This window comes from Pollachius pollachius (assembly GCF_949987615.1).
Source record: "Pollachius pollachius genome assembly, chromosome: 1".
NCBI classification, from domain to species: Eukaryota; Metazoa; Chordata; class Actinopteri; order Gadiformes; family Gadidae; genus Pollachius; species Pollachius pollachius.
Window position 1 is genome coordinate 43,558,453 of NC_136934.1, and position 25,519 is coordinate 43,583,971.

The 25,519-nt window shown below is 44.4% G+C and overlaps 1 protein-coding gene across 1 annotated transcript in view; it reads right to left on the bottom strand.

The window, feature by feature from the left end:
• Positions 1–373: 373 nt before the first annotated feature.
• Positions 374–25,519, bottom strand: part of iglon5 (IgLON family member 5) — a gene marked incomplete at its 3' end in the record, with an annotated part of 81,737 nt that continues 56,591 nt past the window's right edge. The window contains exons 2-8 of the mRNA XM_079755840.1: positions 17,596–17,668; positions 9,898–10,130; positions 8,587–8,706; positions 2,920–3,051; positions 2,094–2,214; positions 609–760; positions 374–477 (exon numbers count right to left, since the gene is read on the bottom strand). Of these exons, the coding sequence (XP_079611966.1) occupies positions 374–477; positions 609–760; positions 2,094–2,214; positions 2,920–3,051; positions 8,587–8,706; positions 9,898–10,130; positions 17,596–17,668 (935 nt within the window). The remainder of the gene's footprint in view (positions 478–608; positions 761–2,093; positions 2,215–2,919; positions 3,052–8,586; positions 8,707–9,897; positions 10,131–17,595; positions 17,669–25,519) is intronic.

Consider the following 25,519-nt stretch of genomic DNA (forward strand, 5'->3'; position numbering starts at 1 on the left):
TTGTGTAGCGATGTTTTTGATGGCTCCTGGATTAATGCATATTCTTATATTCTCTTAGTTCACAGTGACGGGTTCACAACTCCTCTTCGTCCTCCACCTCCTCCCTCTCACCTGACGTCTTCACACTGGGAGGAGGGAGGACTGGGTGAGGAGGTTGGGTAAGGGTGAGGGGTGGAGTTAGGGGGGGGGGTGGGGAAAGGTGAGTAGGAGGTGAGGTCGGGGTGAGGGTTTGAGTTTCGGCAGAAGAGGATTGGGGCGGGGGGGGTTTAGGGCCGGGGTTAAGGGGAGGAGGGGCAGGATTAAGGTAAGGGGGGGGGGCAGGTATAGGCTGAGGAGAAGGAGGAGGGGGTAAGGGTGAGTAGGGTGTGGTTGTTTATATGCTGAGCAGCGAGATGGAGAAGGTGATCACCGCGGCAACCCCAACACTGAACCCACCAACATGGTGGACCGTCCCTCGACCGTAGACCGCCCCCGGCCCTGAGAGAGAGAGAGAGAGAGAGAGAGGACAGAGAGGGAAGACAAAACAATGAGAAAAGAAGAAAAGTAAAGAACAATGGGTCTGTGTATTTGTTCTTGCGGAGTGTGTTTGAATGTGTGTGTATACGTACTGAATAGCAGCATGCTAGCGTTGCTGGCCCCCAGACGGTTGTAGGCAAAACAGGTGTAGTTCCCGAAGTGTTTCTCTGTCACGTTGTTGAAGATGAGCAGGGAGCGCGTCTTGTCGTTCTTAATGCTCAGGGTGTTGTCGCCCTCCACCGGCCTGAGGGGGGAGGGGGGGAGGGTTAAGGCTCAGTTATGGTCCCACGTCGACGCAACACAATGCCCATGCAGACGCTTCGACGCAGTCGTGAACCTGTTTTGGTTCTGCTTCGGCGTTTAGTGAGCGGACCAATCACAGCCCTTGCTGCAAGAATAACATTTTTGGGAGGCACACGTCAGTCCCCAATGCAAGGGGGTGCGGAAACCTCCTTGTGTTTCGTCGACGTGGAACCATAACTAAGCCTTTAGTTATATATCTACTCCGGCCGCTATGCTATGCTAGTGCTGGTGCAAAGTGCAATTATTTACTGCTAGTGCTCTCTAATAGGCTAAGATTTTACACTATTGGTGTTTTGTTATGCTGGTATATACTGCTATGCTAGTACTCATTGCTATGCTAGGGGGTAGTACTGGATGTTATTCTATCATTGCTAGTACTGAATGCTATGCCGTTGTGGGTACCGGATTGACTCGGCTGCTGGATCGACTCGGGGTCCTAGATGTGCAATAATGACACACTTCCTCAAAACGCTGTCTTTTAAATGCGCATGCGCGTTTCATTCATTCCCATGCTATTCCCGAGTATTTACAATGTCCTTTTGTTTTCTAATTTATGAATTATAATCTAATGAACAAAGATTGATCAGATATTATATATTATATGATATATTATATTTGTGGCTTTAGATTGATGGCTAACGTGAGCTAATAAACGTTAGAAGGGGGGGGGGGGGGGGCTTTCATCAATATAGGATTAGTTTTGTAGGTGATAATTACTTTAACATATGTGAAAACAAAAATATAAGCGTAACCGAGCGTTTTATTGTTGCCTATACTTGGGTAATATATGAAAGAAGAATCGGTTAACTCCATTCACTGAACGGGGCAATCCACATTATTTCCAGCGCTCCCAACACAGAGTCAAAACAGCGACCCACACGCAGACACTTCCGTTCTCGTCATTCAGAATAAGAGTCCCTAACAGGAACTGGGTTACATATGCATTCATCAGTGCTTTTAGACGTGTTTCCAATGGCTTTGTTTGTGCGAAAGAACAGGCTGCGTTCAATGAAATCAAAACCAAAACGGATTGAGCCTTCTTTTTATGTCCATGATTGAGCCCCGTTTATAAACAACCCTTCCGGGTTTTGTCCGTTGGCTTGTGTCGATACGTCAAGTGTCGATGCTAGCTTGCCCCCATTGCTGTGCAGGTATCGACCGCCCACTGCTAGTGCTAGTACCACGTGATTGACATGTATGCTAGTGCTCACTAGCATAGTGAGCACTGCGCAAACTGACTGCAGGTGCTCCGTCGCTGGGTTTGGATGGCTCACCTGCGCTCATCGCGGTACCACTCGAAGGCAGCGGAGGGTACGGCCATGGCCTCACACCGCAGCACGGTCATCTTGCCCAGCTGGGCTGGCGTGTTCTTCACCTCCGTGATGGAGGGGGGGTCTGGCGATGGAGGAGGAGGACATCCAGTCATTAGCATAATGATTAGCATATTTCATTAACACATTGGGTCTGTGTTTTTGGGTCAAAGCCCAGCCAGGGGTGTTGTTGTTAGCGTGTGTGTGTGTGTGTGTGTGTGTGTGTGTGTGTGTGTGTGTGTGTGTGTGTGTGTGTGTGTTGCAGTATGTTTTTGTGTTGTTAGTGTGTGTGTCTATCTAATGTGTTTGTGTGTTCTCGGTATGTGTTGGTGTTGTAAGTGTGTGTGTGTCTAACTAGTGTGTGTGCTTGTGTTGTTTGTGTGTGTGTTTCTAACTAGTGTGTGTGTGGGTTCTCAGTGTGTGTTTGTGTGTGTGTGTGTGTCTAACTAGTGTTTATGTGTGTTCTCAGTGCGTGTTTGTTTTGTTTGTGTGTTTGTGTCTAACTAGTGTGTGTGTGTTCTCAGTGTGTGTCTGTTGTTAGTGTCTGTTTTTGATGTTAGTGTGTTTGTGTGTCTAACCAGTGTGTCTGTGTGTGTGTTCTCAGTGTGTGTTTGTGTTGTTTGGTTTTGTGTGTCTAACTTGTGTGTGTGTTCTCAGTGTGTGTTTGTGTTGTTAGTGTGCATGTATCTAACTAGTGTGTGTGTGTTCTCGGTGTGTGCTTGTGTTGTCAGTGTGCATGTGAAGCTAGCTTATGTCCTAGTTGTGCGACGGTGTGTGGAGAGTGACTCACAGTTGACGGTGACCTTGACCTTGTGCCGGTCGGGCGGGGCCACGCCGTTGTTGGTGATGCACTCGAAGTCCTCGCCCTGCTGCCGCTGGATCTCTGTGATGTCCAGGAACTCCCCCTCGCTCACGAGGCCGTCTGCAGCATTCACCACAAGGTCACAGGTCACGGCAGAGGTCATTCAGATGATTGGATGGCTGATTTGAACCCATGGATGTATGAACCGGGTACACAGCGCTACCACAATCCTTTTCTCTCTCTTTTCCACAAGTGACAAAGCGAGAGAGACATCTTGTTTGCTGTTATAGATTTTCTGATCTCCAGCATGACCATGGTAGGTCAACATACTCATCTAATATCTAGTTATGTCTAATGTCCTGTTCTACATCAAACATCATTTGTTGAATCTAAAATGGTTTGGGTTTAGTGTTGTCCTGTTAACTGTTGACAAGGTGAAAACACAGAGTTGAAATGTCAAGTCTCTCCAAGAGTTTGCCCCCATTGGCACAACCAATCAGTATAGAGATACCTTCCCCAATAGGCACAGACCAATCAGTACAGAGACACCTTTCCCAATAGGTACAGACCAATCAGTACAGTGATACATTCCCAAGCAAGCAACAACCAATCAGAGCCAATCCCTACTATACCTGTGCGTTTGTTTGATGTTGAGTGGTATAAATATATGTGGTAATAAATACAATGCTTATTTTTATTTACTTATTTATATATATAATTATTATAATCATCATTGTGGGGTTCTTCATTTTTGTATTTGCAGCAATTCTATCAATATATCGTGTTGTCAGTGTGTGTGTGGGTGTTGCAAATGTATTTAATCATTGTGTGACAGTATGAGGACAAAGTGAATTGACAGGAACAACATAATTACCGGCTCGTTCTCACAGGAAATGAGAGCGTAGCTAACAGGTGTGACTCGGCAGGGGAGGGGGGAGGGAGTGGAATAAGAGTCTGGTGTCTGGTGTTGACAAACTCTCAGGGGTCCCTGATGAGAATTCTTTGTCTGGCGCATTGGAATGGAAGTACATTTCTTCCTCCTCCGACGCCAGACTACAGCTCACTCCACTAAGGAACCAATGGTGGGGGAGTCCGCTAGCTCCACCACAGAATCCATGGCAAAATGACCTTCTCCAGCACAGTGCCCATTTGGGAACCAGCTAGTTTCACCACAGATCCCATGGGTAAGTAACCATCTCCACCACAGAACCCATGGCAATGACCATCTCCAGCACAGAACCCATGGTGGAATCAGCTAGCTTCACCACAGGGCCCATGTCTAATTAACCATCTCCAGCACTGAGCCCATGAGGGTACCAGCTAGCTCTACCACAGGGCCCATGTAAAAGTAACCATCTCCGGCACAGAGCCCATAAGGGAACCAGCTCCACCACAGGGCCGATGTCTGAGTAACCATCTCCGGCACAGAGCCCATTAGGGAACCAGCTCCATCACAGGGGCCCATGGTTAAGTAACCATCTCCAGCACCGATCCCATGAGGGAACCAGCTAGCTCCACCACAGGGCTGATGGAGCTGGAACCAGCCAGCTCTACCATAGGGCCCATGGTTAAGTAACCATCTCCAGCACAGAGCCCATGAGGGAACCAGCTAGCTCTACCACATTGCCCAGGGTGGGGGAACCAGGGAGGAGTTATGGTGCTGTCTGGGAGGATGCCGCAGGGGCTATTAGGGTGACAGGATGGAGGGATGGAGAGAGAGAAAACCACAGAAACGAGAGTGAGCGGAGTAAGGAAGAGGAATGGAGAATTGCTCCGAGCTGTCTCGTCGCCTGTGAAGCCATTAAGTCTTCCTTCTCTCCGCCGTCTTCTCTTTCCTTTCTCCTCATCTCTCTCTCTCTCTCTCTCTCTCTCTCTCTCTCTCTCTCTCTCTCTCCCTCTCTTCTCTTACCAGCCTCTCCTCTCTCTTGCCTCTACTCACTATCCTCTCTCCTCTCTCTCTGCTTCCCTCTCCCCGCTCTCATCCAGCCTATTAAAGGAGTCAGGCTGTGGAACGCCACACAATACGTAATCTCGCCGCTAACAAGGAAACCCGGCACATTTACGATTTGCTTTTAAAATAACCCCCATCTCACACGTCCTCACCCGCCTCACCTCCTGCCCACAGACACTCAGGCGGGAGTTTTTTAGTGACACCGGCGCGAGCACACATAAAGAAGACACTTAACGCGACGCTAGCTCCTGTCACAGATTAGCGCGTGGAGCTAATTGGAGATTATACGGGAGGATTATTAGCAGGACCGCTGAGCTGGGGAAAATGGCGGGAAAAAAGGCAGTCGCAGCGGGAAATTACTTTTCCTACTGCGCCATTTGAGGAACAGCTATTTCAAATGGTGAACTATAATACTTTTAATTAAATACTGCAAGAACTGCCTAGCCGGGCGCGATAACTCCAGTTCGGAAGTAGCTAAAGAGCTAGCAGATGGCTAACAATCACATGGCTAAAGAGCTAGCACAGGGCTAACCATCACTGAGCTAAAGAGCGCTAGCGTACTTTCAATACCATGGGAGTCTGTACTTTACTAATGGATCCCTATTTTTAGGAGTGAGTAGGAAAAAGGGTTTGAGATTGGGTTAGGGTTATCATTTTGACAATATTTAAGGAAAAATCTTTGATTTAAAATTTTAAATACATTTAGTCTTGACAGGCATTGGCTGTCAGACATCATGTAAAGTTATCCTCTTCGTGGAATTCATATTTTTTTTAATATTGAAGTGAGTGACAGATGTTCGAATGTGACTGTTTTGAGTGAGGCAGGAGGGTTGTGGGAGTTAGTATGACTGTCTACGTGGCTGTTGGTTTGTGTGTAGATGTGTGTGTGGATAGTCATCTGAGTAATGAGAACAGATGGCTGCAACACACACACACACCCACACACGTACACACACACACACACACACACAGACACACACACAGAAACACATACACACACACCCCCACACGTACACACGTACACACACACACACGCACACACACAGACACACACACACACACAGAAACACACACACACATACACACACACATACACACACTTCCGCACACACACATTTTGATCCAGTGTAATGGAAACCGCAGCAACTCCTCTCTCTATTTAACTGTGTCTGTTTCACTCCTTTGCGCTCCCTCTCTCTTCCTACCTCAGTGCCTCTCTCCCTCTCTCTTCCTCCCTCAGTGCCTCTCTCCCTCTCTGATGTTCTAGGGAATGAGAAAGGAAGGGAAGGGAAGAAGGAGCAGAGGGAGGGGGATGGTTGTTGGAAGATGTGCGAGGTGAGAATTACTGCTGATACCGGAGAAATATGTGTCTGTGTGTGTGCTTGTGAAGGTATGTGTTTGGTGTGTGTGTGTGTGTGTGTGTGTGTGTGTGTGTGTGTGTGTGTGTGTGTGTGTGCTTTTGTACATAGGACAATTTGCTAAAGGCACAGCACAGAGGTGTTTGTGTATGTGTTTTTATATGCGTTTGTGTTTGTGTGAGTGGTTGTTAAAGAGTAAGCCGAATTGTCATTTATGTGCTTCCTGGGCATGTGTATGTGTGTGTGTGTGTGTGTGTGTGTGTGTGTTTGTGTGTGTGTGTGTGTGTGTAGCTTCTATCAATGGTGTAACAGCTAGACAGTACAAGGAGATGGATCTCTCTCTCATTTCACCGGAACCCAGCCAGCGCTTAGCATAGACACCCACAACAGAGGCTATTGTTGCATAAGTTTCTCTACATTACTTAGCATTGACAAACACTACAGAAGCGTGTTACATGAGAAACTAAGCATCTGCTGCTGAGAATCTTAGCCTACACATCTACTACAGAGTCTAGTTACATGAGTTACTACATATCTCTCAGAGAATCCACCATAGACTAGCTATGTGTAACTATTTCTCTTAGTAAGTACTTATTTTAGGAAAGACTAGTCACATTCGTAACTTTACAACTAATATAGTAATATATTAATATTAGTAACTTTATATTTTTGTGTTTTTTTTGTTGTCACATCAAAGCAAGATATCAACAATCTGGCTGACCTTCCAACCAACCAACAAACCATATATCCAAACATCGAAACAACCTACCAAATGGCTTACAAACAATCCAGCACCCAATAGGCAAAATATCACAATACAGAATCAAACTTAAAGCCCTACTTAAATCTGCATCAAACGTGCATGTGAGGTCGAGCCTGGTCAGACCTCAGGTGTGGTGTAGAGGTGAAGGCCTCATTGCTCTACATCTCTCTGGTTTTCATACGCCTGCTCGGGGCTTCAACCTCCTTTGGATTCCACAATGCTGGCTCTGGCCTCCTTTAGATCATTCGGTTCCAATGTGTCGACTCTGGTCTTTAACGCGCTACAACATTCAGCCCTGACTGGGGTCTAAATCACCCCAGGGAGTACACATGTTCGACCGTTTGATGACGTCTGGATGGAGCGTCTGCACCCTTACCACTGCTTGTGCAGAAGACGGGGCTGTGATTTAATGTGACAAATGGCTCTTATTGAGAACATCCCACTCAAGGTCCCCCCGTCAGCCGAGGAGCACGGCGTTGAAAGGCTGGGTGACATAAAGCAGCAGTTCATCCAATATCTACCAATTAGCCAGGCTAACAACCTGACACATCCATCTCCAAGGCTGCACGGTTACTTTCTCATAAACCGCAGCACTTAGCACGCGCCGTGCGCCATACCCGCCTCCGATGACTGACTGTGGACATCAGCAGACACACAGACAGCTGGGAGGGGGGGAGGCAGAAATAGAATAAAGATTGGTGCGGGAGAGGCAGACATTTTCCTCTTCATCTATCACGCACTGGTCCAGTTCAGATAGTGCGTGACGGTGATGGAAACTATAAATAACGGCCTCAGTGACAACGTGGCTGTGGGCCAGCCAGGCGTTGTGGTGGCTGTCGACTGGCGAGGACGAAGACAGATGCTGACGATTACCGCCGACGCCCGGGCATAATTGCACACCGCGTGGGAGGAAAACACGTTGGGATTGTATCGTGGTTATGAAACGGTATAGAGGCAGTATGGGCACATACACTGTGACGAGGGTGGGAGTGTGACGGGGAGCCATTGGAAATAATTTGGCCGCCTCACTTGCCACGCGTCATCCAGAGGCTGTGGGCGTTGCACATAAGAAGATGAAAGGTGGAGGGGGTGAACGGGTGAGAGGAAGTAGGAATGAGAGAACACAAGGATGAGGGGGGGGGGGAGAACATGAGGGTTGAGATGAATAGAGGGTGAGAGGATGAGAGCTGAAAAGGGTGAGAGGAGGGGAGGATGAGGGGTGAGAGGATGAGAGTGAGAGGATAGGAGGATAGATGGTGAGAGGACAAGATGGTGAAAGGATAAGAGAGTGAGAGGATGAGCGATAAGAGGATGAGGGTGAGAGAGTGAGAGGAAGAGAGGTAATGGGATGAGAGGATGAGATGTTAAGAGGGTGAAAGAACAAAAGGATGAGAGGATGGCAGGAGGAGAGCTGAGAGGATGAGAGCTGGGAGGGTTAGAGGATAACAGGGAGAGGTGATCAGAAGATTAGGGGCGAGAAGTTGTGAGGTGAGATAATGAGAGCATGAGAGCATGAGAGGATGGGTAGACGAGAGGGCGAGAACATGAGGGTGAGAGAGTGAGACAGGAAGCAGGTTCCTTACACTTCTGGTCCTTCCAGGTGACCGTGGGTTCGGGGCGTCCAACTGCCAGGCAGAACAGGTTGACGTTGTCGCCCTCGTTCACCGACACATCGCGGGAAACGTTGACGATTCGCGCCGGCACTGGGAGACAAGAGAACAACCTTTAACCCTCTGATTCACTCAGGAATTATTCATGGGGTCTGCCGCACTTGTTTAAAACCCGGCGTTGGTGTTTGGAACAAGAGGCGGGGAAAGCCAAGTCTGTAGATGAATCATGTTTGTGTGTGGGTGCGAGTGTTTGGGGGCTGCGTGCGTGCGAGTGTACGTGCGTGCATGAATGCGTCTGTGTGCAGCAGTATGGCCAATCAGGTACTCCAGATGCATTTAATGGATTGGTAATGTAATATGCGTCCTTCAGGAGCTTCCACTTGGAACATCAATAACACCGTCTCCCTTCCCCTAATGGAAACTATGAATAGTTTTCCTGAAACTTCCACTGTTTTATCAGAGCACTTTTCTGCTCGTTAATTTGATAACAAGTTGGATTGAATTTAAATGGCCGATTATCATTGCTTTTAATGAGCCTTGACCCCAGATCGCTTTTCCTCATCCGTATCAGAAATCCTCTCCTCTCTTGTCTGATGCGGTCAGAGTGGTGAAAGCAGCTGCCTCAGCGTCGTGATTGGATGTGAGATTGCAGCAGAGCTGAAGAATACACAACATCCATCTCGCGGACACACTGACAGACTGTAGACGGGTCGGTAGACACGCCAGCTGATAGTAGGCAAATATATATATAATCATCCCTCAATCGAACAACCTATTTCTTTGAGCCATTGTGATTTTCAGACTTTCCGCCAGACAGATCTCGTGTCCCAGAGCGATATGACATCATGGATGCATCGCTACACTCTCATCTCCTCCCAGACCCACTGCTAACTATGCGGCCACTAAAGAGCGGTCTTTAAAGCAGAACCAACCCCCCTGACCCTGCCTTTTAAAAAGACTTTCAGGTTTTATTCATTTCCTGGGCAGAACTACCACTGGAAACACCTCTCTTTAATTCAGGTACAATAAGCAAAGGACAAGTGTGTTGTATCAACGGCTTAGGAGACCGAGTTACCATCTCAGCCAATGAGCGGTTATACATGCAATAGCATCTGTTAGACCTAGAGAGGGAGTTATCTTCTGCAAATCAATCTACAGTATACATGGCGTTGGGGTTTGCTTGTCCTCTAAGGAGCAGGTATGGGTTTCTCTTCATGAGCTACCTCACAGCTCGTTCTATGAAGAGGTGACAGCCACAGTGTACTAGGGGGTCCAGGTACCTACCTTGTACTATGAGGTAGACAGGAAAAGAGCGGGGCTTGTTGTTGGCCTGAAAGGAGCAGGTGTAGGGCCCCTCATCGGCCACATGCACCGGGTTGATCTGGATGGAGAAGTGGCTGGTGTTGCTGTTGACCAGCGACACACGCTTATCCAGCGACCACTTGTCCCGCCCCGTGAACAGGATGTTGGAGCGGTTCAACCACGCCTTGTGGGTCACCTCCTCGTCGATCTTACACCTGCACAGGTGAGACACGGGGGAGATACAGGGGAGGTACGAGTGAGATACGGGTGTGTCCCAGGTGAGACACAAGTGAGGTACAGGTGAGATACGGGTGAGGTACAGGTGAAATGCATAGAGGTGAGGTACAGGTGAGATGCATACAGGTGAGGTACAGGTGAGATACAGGTGTGTCCCAGGTGAGGTACAGGTAAGGTACAGGTGAGATATGGGTGTGTCCCAGTTGAGATACAGGTATGGTAATGGTAAGGTATGGGTGTGTCCCAGGTGAGATACAGGTAAGGTACAGGTAAGATAAAGGTGAGATACAGGAAATGTACGGGTAAGGTACAGGTAAGGTACAGGTGAGATACAGGTGAGGTAAAGTGAGATGACAAAAAGAAACAAATGAAAGATGCAAACATATTTAACAATATGATCACACTATGTGTGTTTTGGACAAAAAAAAGTTTATCTAAATAATAATAACTTTATACCTGTTTTCTATACAACCTTCTCAAGGCATACAAACTCATATCTTAAACTTTGTGATGATTTTCATGTTTTGCCCATGTCAGGAACTTTATCAAGGAACCGTCATGTTTCTGGGCGTGGACTTAAAACTTGAATAGTGTCTGATTCAGAAGTTAGGACTTGTCATTTACATCCCCGACCACTAGGTGTCCTCTTATCGTACTTAAAGCAAGATAAATTAATAATATTTCTGTTTATGCAGAGTCGGCGCCAGAGCAGATCTACTGGAGGGGAATGGGTCACCAGCGGGGGAGCACTGCCGTTTGAGAAATATTTTAACTCAGTGGTGACCTCATAGTCAAACACAGCAGAAAATGCTATTAAAAACGAAACATATTTCTCTTTATATTATTAGGCTAATATTAATTATTTTTTTAGCAACAATATGTTGTTATTGTTGTTGTCGAGGCTATGTGGTAGTAGCCCTATGCACAAAGTTTACGCAGCCACACTCACGAAGACGAAAATAAAAGACGGAGGGCGGTCGTGGAGGCTAAACGCAAATAAATGCAATTCACCCAACTCTGATATGTCAGAAATAGTTTATTCACCTCTCAACAGTTTATGCACCTGAAAACAAACATTAAGTAGGCCTGCCACTGGTTATAAACCTTAGACAACAGCCTCCACAATCAACAAAAAAAACCCTGGACAACATACGTAACAGAACAGTTTCGCTGACGCTAGTCACGTATTCGGGTAGCAAGTAGCCTATTGGACAAGCCACGCACCAGGCAGAAATGACACATGGCCATATACAGAAAGCCAGGGCTGGCTTCAAGAAGTGAAATGAACAACGTCTAAGAACTGTGTCCTTCCATTCGCTTGTGCATTTGCGTGTCAAGGCTAAGCAATTTTCGTAAAACCATTTTTTGTTGATAATTAGGCTAACTGTCTATGATATAGGCGGACAAACTGTCTACCATATTATTTTCGATTCAAACCAGCTCAACGTTATGTTGAATCAAATGTAACACGTTTACTCAGCAACCAATGAACATTGACCAAGCAGTCTGACCTGCTATGCATGCACTACCAAAATGATGCGATTTCCCCGTTCATTTATTTCATTTAATTTAAGTTTCAGTTTTCATATTTAATATTAAAAGAATAACTTAAAGGGATTTATTTTGGCCACGCCATGACCTGTGGTAGGAGGGGCATTAATGACCGCTAGGGGGGGCACGGGCCCCAAATGCCCCACCTTAGCGCCGACACTGTTTATAACGTGCTTGCTCCAACCCACAACACCCTAATTACGGAAAAGTGTTACCATAGCTATACAGGAACACATTATGCCCATGACTTTGGCTGCCAGTGTTAATGTAGCTTGCTAGCTTGCTAAGGTTGGTGAACCTTAAATTATTGGAATGGGAGGTTTAGGGCTGAATCCGAAATAATATGTTATTTTGGTATGCTTTCGAAAGGGAATTCAGCAATATTAATGTGCTATGTAATGTAATTACTCATGTGAAGTGATTCAAAATGAATCGACGGGGCATTGATATACGTTTTCGAAAGACAGAATGGTATTAACAGATTGGCATAGAGTTATTTGTATTCATTTTCCATTGAAATATTGCCAGGAAAGCATCCAAATAAAATTGGTTTGCTGAAATGTGAATCAAACATGATATTTGTTGTAATCGCATTGCAAATATTTTCAAACATCAATATGTGGATAACCACTTATGTCTTAATATTTCCTTAATCTCCTAAAGTCTTCTCCTTTATCAGTAAATTCCTTAATCCCCTAATTATTGTTCCTTTAAAGTCTAGACCTTGTTAGGTACCCTAAGTATATATAATAAACCAAACTATGCTACTGCAATACTACTCCAAATCAAGGGCGTAGGAACCGGGGGGGACGGAGGGGACGTGTCCCCTCCAATATCGGAGACAGGCACATTTGTCCCACCTAAAAATTATACCGGATCTGTCAGGTTTCCGATATGTGTCCCCCCCAATGTTAAACTCATTCCTACGCCCCTGCTCCAAATGCACAAAAGCACATTTGGAAACCCAAACCTCTGCCGCTGTCCATAGACGTTTTTGAACTGCATTGTGCTTTTTATTTTCCCTTTGAAACACAGCGTCTTGAGATCTGAAAATAAGATGTGCTTCCTCAGTGTTGAAGAATTGCACTGTTGTCCAAAAGCACATTAAAGCATGTCAGACACAGAAACAGACACCCTGTTATTTTGTTTTGCACAATCAATCCTTAAGGGTTATTTTGATATTTTTTGCGTTAAGCAATTGTTAGGCAGATATTGAAATAACAATTCTTCTTTGAACGTATTCAGGGCTGTGTCCTCTTTATCTGTGCTGCAATCACTTAACAATGTTTCTTTGGACAACAATGGAACTTTGTGCCATCGAAGGTAACGCTCTGTCTGCTGATCAGGTCCCTCAAGCAGGAGGAAAACTCAGTCCTTCCTAAACACGTAGCCTAGTATTTTATTTTGGAAAGGAACGTTAGTTTGAAATGCAGCTCTGTCTCCCTTGCCCTCTCTCACCCTCTCTCAACCTCTCTCACACTCCCTCTCTCACCCTTGCTCCTTGTATCATTGTGACAACATTGATGTGGTGAACTAAGTGGTGATAAAATATTTTGTTAGTAGTTATGTGCCTGTTATAGTCTTTTAAGGATCTAAGTATCATATCCTTTATGTAATTTAATGCATTATACCAGCCTTGTAAGCAGTGACTGATGAGCTTACTAGCTAGACTTGACACTCCTCATACTTGAGTGTGATGTTAAGTTAACTTAGTTGTTGATGTTTTGCCTTCACTGCATGCAGGTATGCCTCTATACAGTTTATGAAGAGTAATAAATAAATATTCTGTCATATTTGCATATTGCAAAATATTGTACTCATTCTGTTGGTACGTACTTCATCATTGTAACATGTGTTATAATAAACTAGAACCAGACAGATGCCAAAGTGGTAACAAAGAAAAAAATGATCCACTGCAAAACTTTTAAATCCACTTCTCGACTTTATGTCAATGGTTTGAGTTCAGAAGAGCAAAGAGCCTGGACATGTTTCGAGTGCTGAGCATTTCTTTCCATTGCTAAATCTGTCATTCTATTGGAAAAGTACTTATAAGAGGGTGACTGATAAATTCTTTATAATACGATATTCAACATTGCAATAATTCTGTTGGTACATACTTGGTGTGTGCGGATGTGCTGATGTAATTTCCTCTCTTGCAGGAAGAGGGGCCATTAAATGGTAAATGGACTGCATTTATATAGCGATTTCTGACCTTTAACACTCAAAGCGCTTTATAATTAGGGCCTCACATTCAACCATTCATACACACATTAAATTGCCCAATACACCGACAGTTGTGAGTAGATAGGGGTAGGTTTCTTGCTCTCCACCTGGACATCACTAGGAGGAGCCAGGGATTGAACCAGCAACCTTAAGATTGCCAGTCAACCTGCTGTACATTCTGAAATACTCCCACCATTAATATAGCGTCAACCATTGATCAGATATGTTCCGTGGTGGGTATATAGTGCACTTGAGGGTGATAAAGTGAATGTGGCTTAAGTGCACGTGGTGAGGATTTAGTGCACGTTGCAGTGCTTTTGTTTCCGGCTACTCAGGTGGTGGAGTACATACCATTCACATGGTCTCAAGACCTGTGGTCCCATGATGCTTCACCCAATCAGTGAGTTTTTGTTTTATTCTTTCAACAATTTTATTTAGTAACCATTAATTATTCTGGTAATATTAAGGTGAATAAACAACGAGGATATTCATTTGTTAATACTACATTGCTTCTCCTTCTTCTACAGGATGTCAACAGGGCCTGAGAGGTGAGTATTAGACAGGAGTAGACGAGAAACGTTAGTGTGAGAGTTAAACGACCAGCTACTCCATCACCTCTGCTGCTGAAGACAGTGTGGATAGTTCTACACAGTCCAAAGGGTTGGTGGTAATGGCCTAATTCCTCCTCTAGTCCAGTAATGAAGTCGTTTAGAAACCTTTGGACGTTAACCATGGTTCCTATAGGGATGGATTACTGACCCCTGGGGTGTCCCATCTGTGTCAGTTGTCCGGCGTTTACTTGGTGTTTTTTAGGACGCCATTTAAAAACAACAATGCGAAGTAGATATGGAGCAAGACTGAATCGCTTTTTTTTTTTTTTTGCTATAGCAACTAATGTTGTGTTATAATTATAGTGTTTTCAGTTTGATTCTGAATATAATGGAATAAAGATAATTTCTAAAATGGATTTTTTTAAACTGAAACTGAATTTTAAATACTTATTATAAATACCAATTTATTGCAATGCACTAAGTCTTGCTGTGCACTCGACTGGCGCTAATAAAAAAGCCTACTTCCCTTGTGTTCAAACTTTATTTTTCATTAATAATAATATTGTACTCATTGCTTCACCTTCGTCAACCTCAAAATCAATCAAAATCAAAATCAAAACCTCAAAATTCTGGGTGCATGTCATCCTCTATAATAGTTCCTCTTGTTAAACTCCTGATTTCTCACGAGTAATATTGTAACAAGTTCTATTGAGGTGGCTACTAGTCGCAATCCTCGGGTTCTTGTTCCTATGATGTTCCTAACTATTAATACTCTTATATTAAACTAATATTTTATGCTTGATGCTACCGATTATAGACATATCATATTAAACTCATATCTCCTAATGGTTTATTAATGCCTCTCACATTATACTAATATCTACTAAGAGTTGATTAATACTCTCATTAAAATAATTTGTTATGGCCGATGGTACAGATAATAGAAAAAATATATTTTTCATATTAAACTAATATCTACTAATAGTTTATTTAAGGCGCTGTAAGCGATGTCGTGCTTGGCTGACTTCCTGTCCGTTTTATTGCAGGTAGCCCTCTCCTCTCCCCCACCTCCTCCCACGTCACCACATGAACGCGCCTCCTGCAGGACTCCTGGCTCTTTCTCCTGGCAGCTACCTCCTCGTTTTATTCAGCCCCTTTTTTCTCTTTGGCGTTTTTTATTAGCCGTTCCTCGAAGTGCTGGAAACTGTAGCTTTGCCTGTTCTACCGCTCTCAGTCAACATGGAAATCCAGCCGTCTGCCAGTTAATGTGGGGGTGGGAGCAGCATACCAGAACATTGGTTTCCTGTTTACTGCAGAGCAGAGGGACTGGGAGACCCATGTATTTCAACCAAATGCTTTATCAGTGATGGCTGTCAGAATCCAGAGCTATTTAACCTTTTATTTAATTAATAAATCTTGTGCTTAGCGCTATTTATACACTCATATTAAACTAAACATATGGTTCATGCTCCAGAAATACTCTCATATTAAACTAATATCTAATGCTATTCAACTCCACAGAGCCTGCTGTAGTTACGTCACATTGTCTACAGGAAGTCAGCTCGGTGACATGGTGGTGGATTGGACAGCTCAGCCACAGGAGCAATCCAACCATTAACCAGACGTTCTCTAACCTCAATCCAGAACACAGTGTGGCCTCGCAACTCTGAGCAACAAACCACAATCTGCTATTCATCTAATGCTACAAGCCTGCACCATGTAGGGACAGAATGAATGTACGATTACATTGTGTAGCCACTGTAAGACAGACCTGCAGAGGGGCCCCTCAGCAGAGGCTCCTGGGCTGCACTCCAGCCGTTCATAAAATAGCTTTATCATATTATTGATCGTTTAAACCTGCACTTCGCGTTTGTTGATACGTGCCAAATGCTCATCGACCCATCAGAATTTACAACCAAACGATCAAATCACACGTCGCATCGCTCACAATCACAGATTTCAAACTAAAGTGGACATTAATTTCATTCGGTAATTCAAGTTGTGTTTTTATATTCAGGCTTATGTGTGAAGCCCTTTTGAGCCCTAAGGCAGATGGTAAACACGATAATCGGATAGCTTATATCTTATAATCGTAGCTTATTTATCATAATATAGGGCTTACATCTTCGTTCACAACTTTAAAAGCAAACACAACTGTCATATTTTTCACACAGTTGAACTCTGCTGCAGTTGAAAGCTGTTACATTAAGAGCTGGAAAGTCACCACAAACACCTATAGCATATAAGCCACTTCATAGTTCATCTTTGAGCAATAATTTTTGTAAATGTTGTGTGTGTATTATGCTTTTATCTTTTCGTTTTCCCGTACCATATATTTGTGTAAATCTTTTATTATTTTATTCTCTTTATTTCTAGTTATTCATACTCTCTTTTCATTTGTGTTTCTCTATCTTGAGCAGAGCACCTGAGACAGTTCAACCATTTCCCTGAGCCTTAATAAAGCACCTCTACCGGAGCTAACCACCAGCTTGTCTAGGATTATGATCGATGGAGCCGCCGCCAGGCATCTCATCTTGATGACCTATGAAGAGAGGCCTGCTATTTGTTTGTGTTAACAGATTTCGATGGAAACTTCTGCAGACCAGGCAACAACAAACGGTATCTGACTTCCTCTGCCCTCTCAGATTATTCTCCCTTCAACAGATTTAGAAAGGATGAAAATAAATAAGAAGTGAAGATGCCTGAGATCTGCCTCTGGAGAGACCGATGTTTCTGGAAACTTCTGCTGTCTTAATGTACATCTCTCCCAGGTCTCTGAGGAACAGTCACACACTAAATCTCAGATCTCATATCCTAGATCTTGTTATGATGGGATGTTCCCTTGCTGTGACATCATCGCTCAACGGCCTGGCGCCAGGATGGACCTATCATAATCATCATCATCGTGAACAGTCCGCCAGGGTTGCCGCTGTCAACAGCCAGGGTCGCCCCTGGCAACAGCCAGGGTCACCCCCGGCAACCAACAGGGTAACTGCAGAGATGCCCCCGGAGGTCCTACTGTTTGATGGCTGACAGTTTGACTGCAGTGAAACACTGAAGGTAAACAGCCATGAGGGAGACAGATGAAAGGGGGGGGGGGTGCAGGTGTTTGTGTTACCTGAGGATGACGCTCTCTCCTTCCAACACAGTGATGTTGTCAGGCAGGTGGCCATGATCTGCTGCACTGGAGCCTAGAGAGGAGGAGGAGGAGGAGGGTCAGAGAGAGAGAGTAGAGGAAGAGGGGAGAGGAGGAGGAGGGTCAGAGAGAGAGAGTAGAGGAAGAGGGGAGAGGAGGAGGAGGAGGAATGGTCAGCATTTTCTCTAATAGAGGAAAATCAGCAGGTGATTGAACCAGGACAGAACAGAAGACTGGAGTAGAGGGCAGTAGAAACCGTAAAGAACAAGTTCAGTACATTTTGTTCTTCGGAGAGAACAATGTGTGTAGATGTAGTAGAGACAATAGAGACATTATAGTAGAGAAAAAGTGGCTACGGAGTAGAGCCAGTATAGTAGAGATGTAGTAGAGACAGAAGGGACAGTATAATAGAGATGTAAAGAGACTGTATAGTAGAGATGTAGTAGCAATGTACTAGAGACAGTTTGGTTCTGGTAGAGATGTAGTAGCAATGTAGAAGAGACAGAAACAGTACAGATATAATAACGATGTTCTGTACAGACAGAAACAGTATGACAGAGTTATAGTAGAGATGTAGCAGAGACGGAAACACTATAGTAGAGATGTAGGAAGGCCTGTAAAGCAATATAATGTAGTTTCTCCATCCTGTATTCTGCTGAGACTGGCTGTGTGTGTGTGTGTGTGTGTGTGTGTGTGTGTGTGTGTGTGTGTGTGTGTGTGTTGGTAGGCAGGACGAGATGCTGTCCCTTCATTTCACGCTCCAAGAACTCCTCTTCCCTGTTCTCATTATCACACACACACACACACACACACAAACACACACACACACACACACACACACACACACACACACACACACACACACACACACACACACACGCACACACACACATACACACAGCACGATGCCTTTGAACAATATAAATACAAACCAGAAGAAATACAAACATGGTGCATTCTGAAGAAAACAGCCCCAAGCACTGTTTTATTATATTTATTTACCTATAATTATATTTATAGACTTCATATTATTATTATACAATGTTTTTTCTAAAAGGCACACTCATGTGATGAATAAAGAGGAGGGGCACTTTGATATCTTGCTCATATCTCAGTCAGTTATCAATAAAGGCTTGTATCAGATAAATGTCTCCATCACAATTCTACTCTATCTCTTCTCTCTCTCTCCATCTCTTTGCCAGCCCTCTCTTGCTTTCCCCCTCTCTGACCATCTCTCTCTCTCTCTCTCTCTCTCTCTCTCTCTCAAACTCTCTCTTTCTCTCTCTCACTCTCTCTCTCTCTCTTTCTGTCTCTCTCTCTCTCTCACTCTCTCTCTCTCTCTCTCTCTCTCTCTCTCTCGCCCAGTCTCTCTCTCTTCGGTCGTCCCTTTGTCTTTAAAGGACCTCAATATCGGAGGGATTTGCTCTTGCCTGCAGCATTAATAACCGTGAGGTTATGAAAGGAACTCGGAGGAAACAACTCAAAACCCAGCGCAGCACCTGGCAAAAGCCCGGCCGGGCTCACATAACAACCCTAACCTGAGCGAGCGGCGTCAGGGGGCTTTTTCTTTGAAGAGGCTATGTGTTAGTGGTTTGTTTGCATAGAGAGATGAGAGCGTTTATTAGCAGCTCTATTATCGGCTGCTTGTCGAAAAGGTTTTCCGATTACATGGCTGGGGGACATTACCAAACTAAACAATGATCCCTTTTCAGTCAGTTGTCGGCGTTGATGTCATCATCCAAGATACAGCCTTTGGACAGATTGGACAGCCGATAGCCAATCATAGGCAGACAGACGTTTTTATCAAAGAGGTGCAGATGACCACAACAAGAAACAAACTGACATTCATTGAATGGCAGTTTGAAATTGTGTTTAAAACTACACATTTCGATTTAGATTTCTTGATCACGAATGCCGCTTGAAGACAGCAAGTCAAGCAAACTGAACTGACCCAAAGGTAGGGTGTGATATAGAGAGTGGGTAGTTTGTGCAGAGTGTGAGATAGAGTGTGAGGCAGAGTGGGACAGTGTGGGTGTGGATGCACTATGTGCTTGATGTTGAATTTAGTGTCCTCCTGGGCTGTCTCGCTGTCAAAGGAACACATCATGTTCTAGAAGAGTAAAATAGTGGAAAAGCCTCTCTACGCTGGTTTAATGAGTTCACCTGCCATTCGCCAGACAGGAAACACCAGAGAAAACATAGTTGCTATTGGATGATTAATTAGTGTAGTTGGATGCCAAAAGCATGCAGCCCTTTCAGTAAGATTGAAGCCTTGTTAGATAGAATAAAGCTTGTTCCCCGTTACCGTGGCTACCAAAGGCCACATGTTGCGTCACACGGGCTAGGGTTAGCTCAGGATTTTGGAATCTTTAAGGTGTCAGGGGTTTTCGTGGGGGAATAATGACCAAGAAAGCATGTGTAGTCGGACCCACACAATGCCTTTGTGTCCCAGCTGCCGTAACAGTATACGACTACAGACTGTCACACACACACACACACACACACACACACACACACACACACACACACACACACACACACACACACACACACACACACACACACACACACACACACACACACACACACACACACACACACACACACACACACACACACACACACACACACACAAACACACACACACACACACACACACACACACACACAAACACACACACACACACACACACACACCCAGACACTCTGCAGTATATCATGTGGCGGGGTGTTAAGTGCTCCTGTGACAGAGCCACGTGTCCCTGATTTGTTTCGTTTGTAAAAACATTTCATGAGTTTACAGCCTGTCATTGTATCGTCTAACTCCCCTCCATCCCTCCACCACTCCCTCCCTCCAGCCCTCCCTTGCGTCCTCCCTCCCTCCACCACTCCCTCCCTCCCTCCCTCCCTGCCTCTCTGTCTTTCATCAGAAACACAAAACAAAGCACGGCAGCGCTGCTACAGCACAGCGCCCGCGAGACGCCGATGTCGTGATTTGTATTCTATCGAGCGGTACACGCGCCAGGCTTGTAATCACTCGGGCTGCTGGCAGACCTATCACAGCTCTCGCTCCTTCTGCGGGCCGCGTCCCCCCCGACGACGAGGGGGAAGGACAGAGAGGCCGGACATGGAGCAGACGTGACACTGGGACTTTTGGGTCCTAGTGGGCTACATGAAGAGGAGGAAGAGGAGCAGAGGCGGAGGAGGAAGAGGAGGAGGAGAGGAGCTTTGAAAAACAAATTTTATCATTAACTATTGGTCTTAGTATAACAACACACCTATTAACAGTAGTAGTGGCAGTATCTGCTCTCTTTATAGTCGTGGTACTATACCCATGTAAGTACAATAGTACTGGTATTGTAACCCTATAGCATTGAAGTTGTGGTATAAGAATTGCGTTAGTATTGCAATTAGAGTTATTACAACTGTTTGTTGTAATAGGGTTGTACTGCAGTAGTATGAGGAGTTGTTCTGGACCCAGCGTGACGGCCGGCAGGTACAGAGCGAAACGGCAGCAAAAGATCAGCCACATAATTAACAGCAATGCACTGCAGCCAATTAAATATGCACAGACACACAGACACACACACACACACACACATACACACACACACACACACACACACACACACACACACACACTCTCCTCTCAGCACCTGGTGATGTAGACCCAAGGACTGCCATCACATTCAGCTTCAGGCACACTGTGGGATGTGTGTGTGTGTTTGTGTGTGTGTGTGTGTGTGTCTGTGTGAATATTCAGTGGGAGTGTATGCAGTGGGATTAAACCTTAAACAACAAACAACTCTTTCCTCCTCTTCCTCTCCTTATCCCCTCCTTTCTCCTCTCTCCTTCTCCCCTCCCTTATAATTCCTTTCTCTCCTCCTCTCTAATCCCTTCTCGTCTATGTGTCTCTCCTCTTCACCTCCTTATCTCCTCCTCTCTTCTCATCTCTCAAATTCATCATTTCTGTCTCCCTCATCCCCACCTCCACGCTCCTCCCTTTTTACCTGCTCCTCTCTCCCTCCTCTTCTCATGCCTATGTTCCCCTGAATTCCCTCAGGGGAACCCTTGGCTCCTCCTCTGGAGCTGAGGGTCTGATGAGGGGAAAGCAGGAGGCATCAGGGTGTCTAAGATGGGAGGAGAAGGAGGAGGAGGAGGAGGAGGAGGAGGAGGAGGAGGAGGAGGTGAGGGTGGTGGTGGTCCAACTGTTTTGACTCTATCTCTTCTGTGATGAAACTCGTTGTTTACACTGGAGTAACAGAGTTTAACCAAGGCTCTTATTTTGAAGTTCACATTGATTTTATTTTGAAGAACCTCACTGGCATTTGAAGGTCAGGGGGAGAAAGGCTGCAGACTGTAGGTGTCTAAAGGAAACATCCAGGCCGCCCACGTAGCTGCTTCTGTATATGCTTTGGTTGTTTTATTCTTATTTGTAATTTCTTCTCTTTGTTTACTATCCTACCACACCTTATATTTCGACTGTGAAACGCGAACTCTCTCCTGCATTCAAAAGCACCGGGAAACCAAGAGATATCTGACCTCAACTACAGCTCAGCCAGAACATAAATAATATGGCAATAGATAAACAAAAGCGAAAAACACACATTGCACACACAGATCCAAATATGGTTTGGTAAGTGAACAAACAGTCACAATATAATCGTATGTTCTCTTTGAGCAGAGATAATATGTATAATAGTATATATTTATACGGTAACGGTAACTGGTGTTTTTGACTACCGTTATGGTTTCTAAGAAATAAAGCTTCAGCTTCAGAAATTAACAAACTGGGGTTTTTCAAGTTGTGTTTATTAGGGGAATCGAACCTAAGCACTCAGTACCCACACTGTATCAAGCGGTATATAAATAGATCTAGTTCTACATAGCTGCATCTATTATACTATTTCGTACAGCACAGTGGAAATCAATAAGTTGTTCAACCGATACTGTTTTATTCGTGCTTTTGTTACTGTAGACATATTTTCTGTACATATATTTTTGAGTTTTGAGTTTTATTGTTTTCAAATGTTAGCTATTTTTTATTCTACTCCTGTACCTGCTGCTTCGGCACACAGCATTTCCCATCTGGGTTTAATAAAGCACTGTCTTATCTTATCTTATCTTATCTTACCGTGATGACAGATGGAGAATAAGGAGAGGCTAGAAATACACTCTCTTCGCCTTCTGTTACCTTCACAGAGTTGAGAGTCTGAATCGAGAAGAGACCAACACAACCGCTGGATATGATTTAAATATGGATATAATGCCAAATGTTATCAAAGTAATTTTCACTTAATTTCCTGGGTCATCAACCTAAAACACCCAAAACTACTTGAATGTCATGTCAGAGCAACTTAGTCGGGATATTTGATCTGACTTTAGTCTGGAAGTTGGGGTTAAATACATGGTGTATAATAAAGTTTGTGAACTATTGGCGAAGGTCCACTACAACTAATTGAGTTAAGTATTGGTTGCTGTTGTTTGATATGTTTGTTTGAACCTCTTTTGTATGAAGACAGTAATGGAAGCTTTGAGGTCATCATCAATAGGTAATCTGCATATTGTCCTCTTCACTTTGTGTAAGAAATGTAACCTGCGTTGAAATATGGTAAGTGTGAAGGGTAGCGACCAGCGTAATAGCAGCAGTTAATAAGGGAGCTGAATAGCTGTAATTAGTGGCTGACAAACTAACGAGCTTCAATCTAAACACAGCCATCAATAGACTTCCTTTGTTTGCAGCGTTACACCAATAAAAACAAGAGACAGTACAAAGAAATTACGCATGCAGCTTTCTCCCCTCTATCTCACAATCTCAATCTCTCCATCTCTGTGCATCGCTCTCTGGGCCCATCCATCTCTCCACCCATTCTTCCCAGCTCTATCTCGGAAATGGACTTTATCTCAGTCCCCCATCTCTCCCATGCTATATCCCCACCTTCATTTCTCAAACTCTCTCCCTCCTCTCTCTAGCTCTACCCCAACAGCTCTGTTCCTACATCTATCTTGGAATATTGGTCCATCTCTCTGCATGTGTCTCTTCATCTCTCCATCTCTGCCCCTTTATGGGTCCTCCCTTCCTCCATCCATCACCCTCTCTTTCAGCCAATCAGCAGTTAGCAGACGCTGCTGTTTAGGGAATTTGGACAACATGCTTGTGTGTGTGTGTGTGTGTGTGTGTGTATGTGTGTGTGTGTGTGTGTGTGTGTGTGTGTGTGTGTGTGTGTGTGTGTGTGTGTGTGTGTGTGTGTCAGAGTGTGTGAAGGCAGGAAGTTATTTGGTTCAGGGGGGTAGGAAGGAGAGAGGGGGGAGAGAGAGAGAGAGAGCAAGAGAGTGAGAGAAAGAGAGAATGAGTGGGAGAGATAGAGACCCCGGGATGGGCCGCTGTCAGGATAATTCACGGTTCTAGTCGACCCACCCACCCCCAACCCAGCCAACACCTGCTAACCCAGCTAACACCTGCTCGGCAGACTGCTTGTGTGTGTTAGTGTTTGTGTGTGTGTGTGTGTGTGTGTGTGTGTGTGTGTATGTGGGTGTGTGTGTGTCTATGTGTGTGTGTGTGTGTGTGTGTGTGTGTGTGTGTGTGTGCACCTGTAACGTTTGCTAAATGTATTTATGTGTGTATTTGTGAGTTTGTGTCTCAATATCATGACTTTTAGTTTGTGTGTAAGGTCACACATCTTGTATTATTTTGATTGATAGCTGCATCTATCTATTGATCAACTTTCTGTCTCTGTCTGTCTGTCTGTCTGTCTGTCTGTCTGTCTGTCTGTCTGTCTGTCTGTCTGTCTGTCTGTCTGTCTGTCTGTCTGTCTGTCTGTCTGTCTGTCTGTCTGTCTGTCTGTCTGTCTGTCTGTCTGTCTGTCTGTCTGTCTGTCTGTCTGTCTGTCTGTCCGTCTGTCTGTCTGTCTGACTGTGCCAGATGGAAACAGCTCTGTCATAGTAGCCAAGGTAACCATGCCCACTATGATGAAGACAGAAAAAACTGCCATCTCTACTTTAAGGGTACAATATGTACCAATGACACTGAGTGTTTAAAATTGGCATTGCAGTCCAATGTTGGACTGCTAGAATTGTCTGGGCTAGCCTACACTGTAAGTTGATCCACTAATGTATACTTTAAATAATGAACTAGCTCATATGTTATGGGCTTTAAGCTGTCTCAGTCTTTCAAATGCAACGCAAAGATGTACCTCTATTTCAGAACGGTTCTTGTCATGGAGTTTTTTCAAAAAAGGTTGAGGCTTTTTAGATCAGGTAGAATCTAGTACATTCTCTGTTGATCCAGTTGAATTGCTTTCCTTCATGTCTGCTGCATGCTGTGTTTCTGTGACAATTAGTGTCATATCTGGCAACATGGGGTACTCTGAGAATAGGAAATCATGGCACACAGGCCAAAACAAAAACAAACAGTTCGCCAGAACGGAAATTTCAAAGGAAAACATTCTGACTTGTTGTTGAAGAAGCCATTATTTTAATTTAGCTGTGTTTCCTTAATCTCTGATTACATATGGTAATTGTATTATTTAGTACAGCAAATTTGTTACATACAGCACATTTAAATAATGATATAAATCTTAGCTGGATATAACATGGTATCATGGAAATGTTCACAAACCTTTCTTGATGTTGTTTTTGGGGTATACTTAGCCTTTAAAGGCTTATTCAAGCGATAAAGGAAAACCGAAACAATCAGAAACTAAGTTTGACTAAAACTAAAGAATCCAGACAAACCCCTTGCTCCTGTTAATTGATCTGCATCAACTAAACAGTTAAGCATTACAATATTACAATATTACAATATTACAATATTCATTAGGCTGTTGTTTCAGGTTGGTCACAAAGCCAGATGTGCATTCATGGACACAGAACCCATGAATACATGCATACAAAATCTTTCAAAGCT